This window comes from Sinocyclocheilus grahami, unplaced genomic scaffold (assembly GCF_001515645.1).
Source record: "Sinocyclocheilus grahami isolate Dianchi unplaced genomic scaffold, SAMN03320097.WGS_v1.1 scaffold47.1, whole genome shotgun sequence".
Classification (NCBI taxonomy): Eukaryota; Metazoa; Chordata; class Actinopteri; order Cypriniformes; family Cyprinidae; genus Sinocyclocheilus; species Sinocyclocheilus grahami.
In genome coordinates this window covers 1,451,781-1,462,691 of record NW_015505226.1, presented here as the reverse complement: position 1 = coordinate 1,462,691, position 10,911 = coordinate 1,451,781, and the positions used below count along the sequence as shown (strand labels likewise).

At 38.5% G+C, this 10,911-nt stretch overlaps 1 protein-coding gene and 1 long non-coding RNA gene across 6 annotated transcripts in view; one reads left to right on the top strand and one right to left on the bottom strand.

The window, feature by feature from the left end:
• Positions 1–2,508: 2,508 nt before the first annotated feature.
• LOC107582703 (uncharacterized) lies at positions 2,509–5,780 on the top strand. The gene is made up of 2 exons (XR_001608970.1): positions 2,509–3,103; positions 3,894–5,780. It is a non-coding gene; the product is annotated as an uncharacterized lncRNA (long non-coding RNA).
• Positions 5,781–6,127: 347 nt separating this feature from the next.
• Positions 6,128–10,911, bottom strand: part of LOC107582701 (sodium channel protein type 8 subunit alpha-like) — a 58,238-nt gene continuing 53,454 nt past the window's right edge. For all 5 annotated transcript variants that reach the window (XM_016268638.1, XM_016268639.1, XM_016268640.1 and 2 more), the window contains 6 exons: positions 9,161–9,445; positions 8,963–9,016; positions 8,749–8,886; positions 8,376–8,480; positions 7,500–7,770; positions 6,128–7,374 (listed from right to left, as the gene is read on the bottom strand). In XM_016268638.1, coding sequence (XP_016124124.1) covers positions 6,218–7,374; positions 7,500–7,770; positions 8,376–8,480; positions 8,749–8,886; positions 8,963–9,016; positions 9,161–9,445 — 2,010 coding nt within the window. In that variant the 3' untranslated portion in view covers positions 6,128–6,217. The remainder of the gene's footprint in view (positions 7,375–7,499; positions 7,771–8,375; positions 8,481–8,748; positions 8,887–8,962; positions 9,017–9,160; positions 9,446–10,911) is intronic.

Below are 10,911 nucleotides of genomic sequence, written 5' to 3'. Positions count from 1 at the left end.
GTTCAGTGTAGAAACAGTTGTGGTTGCAAACAGTGGCGGCTCGTCGGGGGGAGGCAGGGGAGGCACAGCTTCCCCAAAATGTTGAGTTGAAAATGGGAGGAGGGCGATTTAATGTTTATAAAATTCACAATTCATTTCAGTTCATGTCTCAGAATGTGTATTTTTTGTTTGTAATTTTATAGCTGCAATACCATAACATGTTAATGAAGTTGGAAAGCGTCGCTTTTCTATCGCGAATGTGCCGAATCTGCTGATTATTAATTACAACCGCTAAATAATAGAGAAGGGGAGGGGGAGTCCGGGGGAGAGCTGAGCTCTCGTGCCTCCGTTGGTAAAAAAGAATTAGCCAATCACCATCGAGTGTTAATTAGCCAATCACTGAGGAGTGTTGAGAAAAGAAACCTAGCAAGGGAGGCTAGCCTCCTTCTGATATCAACCAAGCATCAAAGAGATGTAAATCACGTGATATTAGTTTGAACGTCTGCCGCTGCGCTGATGATGTACCAAGTACTTATGATGAGTAGCGATATTGAATATTTGATTGCCAACAGATTTACCAAGCTATCATTCAAACATATATAACTGGATATAGGCTACAGCAGTCGGCTTAATTAAATGGCACAACAGGCAGCTCTCTTTTAACACAGACTTTTAAGAAGGGATGGATGTTTGCTTCAAGTGATAGGCCAGGTAAGTGAAATTATATTATCTTGCTGTATGTGTGTCGTTTTCTTTACACTTGACTTCTTTACTGACTAAAAGCAACCAAAAAGCCATTTTAAAGTGGTTAAGCAAATAATAATAATAATAGGCAGGGATCCCAGACCAATACTTTAAAATCCAGGAGCCGCCACTGGTTGCAACAAAGTGGTTGCCAAGCAACACACAAAGTAAACAAAAGGTGTATGTTTGTAGAGTAATTTACAACAGCTTTGAACGCAGCTCAACCAATCAGAACCAAGGACCGGAACTACATAAAAAACAGCATATCCCACAGTTTAGAAGGTTAACTATTTGTGTAAAAACGTTAGTAAACGCTCTTCCACCAAATTTTATATTGTACACTGTTCAACATTTTTTGAATGAAAGAAGAAAAAGAAAAAAAAACACTCGTACATTGTTCAATATTTTTAGCAGAAGAAAGAAAAAAAACAAACACTCGAGCATAACTGGAAGGCTGCTTTATTGTTTGGAAAAGGTTTCGTGCTCAAATGAAGACAATCTTTCACTGATTCTCACTAAGTCATGTGGTTGTGCAACACACCCTCTCCTCTCCAACATCAGTGGCAAGAGATAAGAACAACATTATGAACCAAAAACCACTTGAGCTATTGTCAGCAAATGAAGGAAATAGCATCTCAGTCATGCTACAAAAGAACAGACAGAAAACTATATTTATAGAAAAATAAAAGAAGTGGCTGAAAATTAACATAAGCTGAGTGCACAGAAGGCAAACTGTTTCTCTTTCTACAGACTCAACCTTTAAGAGATTCATTGAGTGACCGACGCACTCTATTTCCCACCCCATGCTATTTGACAATCTCTGATGATGAAGTCAGGCTGATGCCAGTAAAGTGTTCTTTTTTTATTTTCTTTTTTCCCGCTTTTTGTAAAAAAAAAATTTATTTTGTCTTTTCTTTTTTTCATTTCTTTTTTTGCTTTTTAATAGATGTCACAGACATTCTTTAGTTCAGTTCTTTCTCCCAGTGCTCATTTGAAACAAGCTCCACTTGTTTAGGAGAATTTTATGCAACATCATCAACATTTTCGACAAACAAAATTGGCAGCAAAAGGCACCTTAAACAAACATACAAAGACAAGAAAAGCATAATATAAAGCCTAACCAAACCTAAGACTGCAAATTGCATTGCTGTGTATCTAAGAGATGAAGAACAAGCTAAGCTTAAGTCAAGCTGCATCACACACATTTAAAGTGACCAAACCGTCACACGCGCTTCGTCCCCTCCCCCCTACCCCCACACGCGCACACACACTCATTCTCTCAGACTCGGACTGAAAGATCATGGCATTTGGCGATTAGGCCGGAAGATGAAAACAGGGTTTATGGAGGAATTAAGAACATGTGGAGTCCAGTGCATATGTATGTAGTATGTGAGTTGGAGATGGTAGGACATATTCACACAGGGTGTAAATGAATTGCTGGTAGTGCATTCCCCTCCCAAAAACAGGCGACAGAAGCCATATCGAAAAGCCAGTACATCACTGTGCATTGAAAGCTAGACACGCGCACGCACACAGACAACACTCGATCAAACCCAGACGTCTCAAACACGCACATAAGCGCACACTATGTGGGCCAGGTCAGAGTTTTGGTCGTTCACCGAACGTATTGCACAAAAGAAAGAAGAACGTGAGCAAGTGACAGCCAGTAGTGCTTCACCTCCACTCCAAGCAGAGGTCAACACAGAAGAGGACAGTGCTCTCATATCATATATACATACATATGTATATGTGTGCATATATATACACATATGTACATATACATGTATACACAGATACATATGTTATATAGCTCTATATATATGCCATGATTTATGTATAGATTTATATATACTTTTTGCATTTAACATATATTGGATTCCTCTCTTTAATGTGAAAAGTGTTTTAAAAATCTACACCTTCTAACTAAATATGTCACAGTCTACCTAGTGAGACCAGGGCAATGAGTGAAGCCATTCGATTAAGGTTATAATTATTTTTCAATAATAGATTAATAGCAGTAGTAGTTTTTTTTCTGTATTTACAAAAAAACCTATGCATGCCGTTAAAATAAAATTATATATTACATTATTTATAGTCTCTTAAAAAGTCCATTCTTAACTTTTCAGCATTTTGTGCTGCTTACAACATAGCCTATACTGTACAATATATATTTTTAATTAGATTTTTCATTCGTTTTTGTTTTTAAATGAACATATGATCTGTTATTTGTTCTTTTTTGTTGTTGTTTATACAGACGAGCCTCCAAGGCTGCATAAATGAGAATGATTGAGCTTTGCTGAGCAGAGGTTTTTTTAATTTCGTTTTGTTTCAGGTCAACACCCTCACATGCAGCAACTGGACCATTGTCACCAGATGACAGGTAAGGGAAAACCACTGACATTTCAAGAAACTGAAAATGTAGTCGCTCTGATGTGTGGAGTTGCCCGGCTCACAATAAGCTGCTGTGGGACCAGTGCTGAATGGTTATTTGGCATTAGTGTAGTGGTGTACTGATGAGAAACAAGGCTGACCAGGGGTCGAATAACTGCACATTTAAAACCAAGGCCCTCCGTAGAACAGTGGTGAGAATGAACAATATTCTCAGTCTGGATTTCATTTCATCATAACCTCCACAATTAACACTTTTATTACTGCCTGAAATCTCTGAAGCTTGGCTCTGTGTCAGATAGCCCTACTCTTCTCTCTACACTAACTAAATATGTCACAGTCTACCTAGTGAGACCAGGGCAATGAGTGAAGCCATTCGATTAAGGTTATAATTATTTTTCAATAATAGATTAATAGCAGTAGTAGTTTTTTTTCTGTATTTACAAAAAAACCTATGCATGCCGTTAAAATAAAATTATATATTACATTATTTATAGTCTCTTAAAAAGTCCATTCTTAACTTTTCAGCATTTTGTGCTGCTTACAACATAGCCTATACTGTACAATATATATTTTTAATTAGATTTTTCATTCGTTTTTGTTTTTAAATGAACATATGATCTGTTATTTGTTCTTTTTTGTTGTTGTTTATACAGACGAGCCTCCAAGGCTGCATAAATGAGAATGATTGAGCTTTGCTGAGCAGAGGTTTTTTTAATTTCGTTTTGTTTCAGGTCAACACCCTCACATGCAGCAACTGGACCATTGTCACCAGATGACAGGTAAGGGAAAACCACTGACATCACTATAAGAAACTGAAAATGTAGTCGCTCTGATGTGTGGAGTTGCCCGGCTCACAATAAGCTGCTGTGGGACCAGTGCTGAATGGTTATTTGGCATTAGTGTAGTGGTGTACTGATGAGAAACAAGGCTGACCAGGGGTCGAATAACTGCACATTTAAAACCAAGGCCCTCCGTAGAACAGTGGTGAGAATGAACAATATTCTCAGTCTGGATTTCATTTCATCATAACCTCCACAATTAACACTTTTATTACTGCCTGAAATCTCTGAAGCTTGGCTCTGTGTCAGATAGCCCTACTCTTCTCTCTACATGAGAGTTCAGTGTGGTGGGAGCGCTTCTGCTTTAGCTCCACCCCAGATTACAAACATTCTCTGGACCTAGTGAAGGCCCTTATTGATGACATCAGAGTCACATGATACATCTGTGTTGTATCCTGAGAATAATGGGGAAAGTCAACAAGCATCAGTCTGTCTGAAAGTGTTAAGGAGTAGAAGATCACTCCACTTCTGAGACATTCCAGAAACTTCCAGACACAAATTGCACACACCAAATAATCAGACAAACATCTTTGGCTTCTCCTTAAACAGCTGTGACTGCCTAACCATCCCGCTGTCTCTCTCAAGTCCTGTCCTGTCCTTGGCTACAATCAAACCATTGCTGAAGATGTGATGGTTTCATACATGGATAAAAATGTCCGGCTGATCCTAGAAGGACAAACCGGGACGAGACTAGACGTAGACAAGCTGCAAAACTCGAACGAAATATAGCATGTAAAAATCAAATGAAAATTTTTTTTTTTAAATAAATAAAACTGCCACTTTCTCAGAAACGGTTATAGCTCATCTCATCTAACCCTGATGAGGATTAAAAATGCCAACCAACTTGCTACTCCCCTAATAATGCCTAAACCATTGCCCCCCCCCCTGGACCCACCTACCATATGTGCTGTAGGTGAGGTAAGCGATATTGCTGCATACAAATAAAATAAGAAGCTTTAGGAATTACAGTGTTGTTTTGTATCATTTTCCTCCCGTCTCCATACACACACATTGACATTTAGTTTTCCCATTCATTATCTCCTGAGCAGCAAAAAAGGGGATGTCCCTTGTATCCTTCCTCTCCAATAATGTGCCACAATGCTAGTATTGGTTTCAATGTACGTATGCCACTGATTAGCCACAGGCATTTTGCCCCATCTGAAGCCAATCCCAAATTTTGTCTATTTCATAATGTTAAGTAGAGGAGAAGACGCAATTCAGCATCTTAGGCCCATATTCGGTTTCTGGTTGTAAATTTAGCCAGCGGACAGCCTAAAACATTGTCAAGCCACTGTGGTGGTCTGTATTAGTGTTTTGTGGACTATGATTACTCATGCAAAATTTCTGATCAAAACATGCCATCATGCAAGTCATTTCTATGCATTGAACAAGCACAATAATTTATTATTCATTTGGAGATGTGTATTGGGGGCCCCTGGTTATTGCCCCCTGTCCTATTGTGTGAAAGCCCATGTAGAAAAAGCCTTTTGATGCAGGTATAACAAAGTTATCATGACACAGTTACTGAGGGTGACATGGGCAAATTGTTAAATTCGTATTTTTCCTCATGTTTCTCCTATTTTTGCCACTCAAATAATGTAAAGATCATGTAAAATATATTCGACAGTAACAAACGCAAAGAGACCGTTGGAATCAGCCAGACTCTTCGATTTGTTTCCCACTCATGTCTATCCTGCTCACTCTCACAGCAACGTTGAGTTCTTACACATAAATGAAATGAAACGGTGCAGACTCTTTCACCATCCGCTGCTGATCCATTCATGAATAGCAGTGTTTGTTTTCTGCATGGAAAGTTCACCGGCGCAGTTCAGAAGCATGGGATTGGATCCTAGTTCTCCCTTGGATTATCACATTCCTGCTCGGTGAAGAGTTCCATACTGAAGCGCGATATAGCCCTCTAAAATACACTTCATCAAGTATCTGTCTTTTTAAACTCGTATTTGATTCTGTTTAAATCGAGTCTTGATGCAACAGTGTCACACAGGAAGCTGATTATGTTTGGTTTAACTTGTAAGTGTCTTCAAGCTTTGAGGAACCCCAATACCTTTCTTCGCCTCGATACACCAGTGACCTTTGTAAACAATTTTTTGTTGTGTTACTTCCGCTTTGTTTTTCCTCTTAAATGAAATTAATCTGTACATCTGTATAGTTTGATTCAGGGTTTCCATTAGCTTGAAATGACAGTTTTTGTTATAATATCATCATGATCATTATCACTGTCCGTGAGTTTTACCGCAGCAGTCTTAACACTTGGATTCCCTGACGTCTTTTTGGTTTCGGCGTTTCTCTTTGCGGCCCTTGCCTTCATTGTTGTCATCCTGTTTCTCCTTCTCGGGCTTGGTTACACTGTCATAGGACGGCAGGGATGCAGTGGAAGGTGTGTCCTCTTTCTTCTCCTGATTGGTCCCTCCGTTCTCCAGTTTGTTGTTGGCAGGCCTGCGTTTGCAGATGAAACCTCTGCGTACCAGGTGGGATCGGTACGCCCTCTGGATGACGACAGCTGACACCTCCTCCTGTTTACGCCGCAGCGTGGTAGTGATGGGCTCGTATGACACTTTGGAAGGATTCGCCGCTACAAAGCGTTCCTCCATTTGCTGTCTCATCATGTCCAGGTCGCCGCTGTCACCCAGCACACGCTTGGTAAAGGCGAACAGAATATCCAAGCAGTGAATGCGGTCGCCACTCACCATGGGCATGTCCATGGCGATCAGCTCGATGATGTTTGGCTTTGGCACACGGAGAGGATGTTCTAATGTATCTGCAAAGTCTGGCAGCTTGGCAAAGGTGATGAACTGCGAAGCGTCTGGGTCGAACTTCTCCCAGATTTCATAGAAGGACTCAAAGTCGTCTTCACACAGTGGATCAGCACTCTCCTCAGTGGCAACACTGAAGTTCTCCAAGATGATAGCGATGTACATGTTCACCACAATTAGGAAGGACACAATAATGTACATTACAAAGAAGAAGATTCCTACTGAGGGATTGCCACAATTGCCCTTAACTGTGGTTCCTGGGTTCTCCTTCTCAGGATTGCAGTCAGGTGGATAGTTCAAGATAGGAGCCAAGAGGCCATCCCACCCAGCTGATGTGGTGATCATGAATAGACAGATCATGCTGTTGCCAAAAGTTTCAAAGTTATACATGTCATCAATTCCTAATTCTCGTTTCACATAGGCAAAGTTAGACATGCCAAAGATGGAGAAGATGAACATGACTAGGAAAAGCAACAGGCCGATGTTGAACAGCGCAGGAAGTGACATCATCAAAGCGAACAGCAATGTCCGGATGCCCTTGGCTCCTTTGATTAGACGCAGAATGCGACCAATTCGAGCCAGACGGATTACCCTGAACAAAGTTGGTGACACAAAGTACTTCTCAATGAGGTCTGCCAGGAACATACCTGAAAAACAAAGCAAATATTTTTTTTACAAAACTGTTCAAAGCTCATAAAATGTGAAAGGTGTCAAGAAAAACAGAAAAATAACCAGTCAAATTTATGAAATCACATTTGGACACAACACTCACCCACAATGGACAGAATGACGACAACGCAGTCAAAGACGTTCCAACCATTGGTGAAATAGTAGTGGCGCAGAGCAAAGAGTTTCAGGACGAACTCGCCAGTGAAGGCCACAATGAATATGAAGTTTACCCAGTACAAAATGTTCTCTGTCTCTTCTGACTGATCATCTGTTTCCACCATCATGGTAACCATGTTAAGACAGATGAGGATCATGATGGAAATGTCAAAGGCCTGCTCAGTGACAAAGTCAAATACCATGCCCTGGATTTTGTTCTGTAAGAAAAGGAAAAGAAGACGAAATACAGAAGAGATTAGAGGACTAGAAGTCTTACTTAAATTGAATATAAAGAAATCAGTTAGCAATTTGTTGTAATATATGAAGTCAATAAATAAGACAAAAATTGGAAAAATATTAGAAATTGACAAATAAATAGACATATTTAAAACTAGAAAATTTTCAATTCATTAAAAAAAATGTATGTAAAATGTAGCAATAAAATAATTAATGAATAAAACACTTCTGAAATTGACAAACATTTTAAACCTTTTTAATTTGTTTAAAAATTTAGTTAAATGTAACAATAATAAATTCAAATGCTTTTGATATAGACAAATGAAACATTTAAAACTGTTTAATTTATATTTAAAATATAGTAAATAAATGTAACAGTAAGAAACATTTTAAATGCAACTTTTTGCATTTAAATTTAATTTGCAATTGCATTTTATGCCATATGCTTCTTTTATCCACTTGCCATTCTAGATATAAAAAGAATACACATGCTTGAATATGCCATTATTGGTCTATCATATGCACCAATCATTGATGGCCAGATATGTGTAGCAACCCAGATCTAAATGCTTATTTCTCTGCTTACCAGAGGTCTAGGGATGGGTTTCTGGGGTTTCTTAGAGCCCAGTTTCTTCATAGCATTGTAGTACTTTTTCTGTTCTTCAGTCATGAAAATATCCTGACCTCCAAAGTATAGGGACAAAAAAAAAGACTGGTTACAACCTGACAACCCCATGTGCTCAAATGGGGCCCATAGAAACCCATTGCATTGCACACTAAGGCTGTAATTAAGGAGATTTCCCCATTAAGCACAAAATTGAAAGCATGTCTTGCAAAAATTACGGACAGAATAGAAGATAACATAAAAATGCAGTAAGAAAGCGTGAAAGTGCAAAGGACAGAGAAGAAATTTAGGTGAAGTCAGCACTGTAGAGGTGAAAAAAAGAGAGAACACTTATCTTTTTCTTCTGTTGGTTAAAGTTGTCAATAATGACACCGATGAAGAGATTCAGAGTGAAGAAGGACCCAAAGATAATGAAGATGACAAAATATATATACATGTAGATGTTGTCCTCATAGATGGGCTGGTCCCCAACCTGAAAGCAGCAATAAGCAAAAAGTGACTCACTTGAATAAAGAGCCAACAGTGTCAAACTATAAAAACATCCGCACCCTTCTGGAATCCACAGCTGCATACATGATGTCCATCCAGCCTTTGAATGTGGCCTAGGTCATATGGAGAAAGAGCCCAGACTCAAATCTATGTTTATCCTCTTATTATAGTTCATTTATTAAGAAACTTGTGTTTACTGAGCAAGGTCATGGTGGGTATTTAAACAACTGATACACAAAAGATGTGAGATGACTTACCACTTGTAAGAGTGCCAGGTAACCTGCGCCCACATTATCGAAGTTGATCTTCACATTCTTCCAGCGAACCTCTGTGTGGTTCGCACTGATGAGTGCAAAGCATTCTGTCCTGTTGTCGACATCGTCACTCTTAAAATATTCTTCTGATGTCTCGTTGAAGCAGTAATAGTACTTCCCAGCAAACAGGTTGACACCCATAATACTGAAGATCAGCCAGAAGATCAAACACACCAACAGCACATTCATAATGGAGGGAATGGCACCCACCAAAGCATTCACGACGACCTATAGGACAAAAAAATTAAAAAAATTGGGGGGAAGTGGGCAAAAAAGGGGGATGGATTTCAGTAGAGTGTTTGAGAGAGAAATAAAAAAAATAAACAGAGAGATAGAGAAAGTGGGTGTTAGAGTAAAATTTAGCTATTCTGATGTTCATGTGTTAAATATGTAATGTGCATATCTTCAAGCTCTTTTGAAAGCGATCCAATTTTACACCTCTACACATTTTGTCATGAACAAAACGGTAAATTAATCTCTTTGAGAACAACAAGATTTACTCTACAATTACCATGCCAACACCTTAATAATGAATTCTTCGAAAGTCCAATTGTAATTTTTCGTGCAAGAGCATGGAGACAAATACACAAATATATTGTAACTTAACATAGAATCTTAAGACGACAGCATTATGATGATGTAAACTGGTATGGCTTGATCCCCAAACAGAAATTAAGTAAAATAATAAAATAAATAAAAAGTGTACATTAAAGTGGCAAAGGTTATACAGATAAAATGCAAGAAAACTCTTTATTCTGATGAAATGTTTGATTTAAATTGAAATTTGAGCCATTTTTATCACATCAAGGTTTAAATATACAGGATAGCCTTCGTGGTTTCTCTCTGTCTGTGAGCTGCATGCTGGATTTCACATGCTCTGCTTCTATCTGCTTCACATTACTTACTTGCTACCTTATTTGCAAGCCAGCATTGTTCCCCATTCGATGATTGGATAAAAGTTTTATTATAAAATGCTATATAATCTAAAGAATCCAGAATTGTATTAAATATGATGAGTCTGAGTTTTTAAAAATAAGAATGGGTAGCAATTTCATGCTTGACAACGGTGTCTCAAGTAATAAGAAACAAACAGAAGCAAAACAACGTCAGTATCCACAGGACTTGTGGAATTCAATTTGTAGACCATTGCCACTTTTAATTTATTATTACTCATACATAAATACATAACCGCCAAACAATTTTTTTTCTCTTGCCATACCATTATACCACTTAGTGTCATGAAAGAACCCAGATATTAAGAGAAAACTACCTGCCACATTTGTGGTAAAAATGTAAAGGTAGACATTGTAGACGAAGTCTCCCACCCTCCCAATCACCTCTCACTCACGGTACACACAAAAGCTGTGATGTCAGCACATATCATCTGGTTGGGTAATGTCAGAAATGGTCAGCCAATAACGGTGCATGCAGGGCATCAATCCTAGCAGCAGCCATGCCCCCCCTCTAATTTATACATCTTAAAAGATTAACCATATCAACGATCTTACTAACTAATTAATTAGTGATCCTATAACAAAGTGTAGGGAATGTTTCAAAAATGTATTTCTCAAAAATAAGTGAAATTTGACCTGTACATACTCCAGGCATTCAGGCAATCAGTGCAGTTTGCTCAGCAAATAAGCCTGGTGTATACGTATACGATTGGTATGTATATATATATATATATATATATA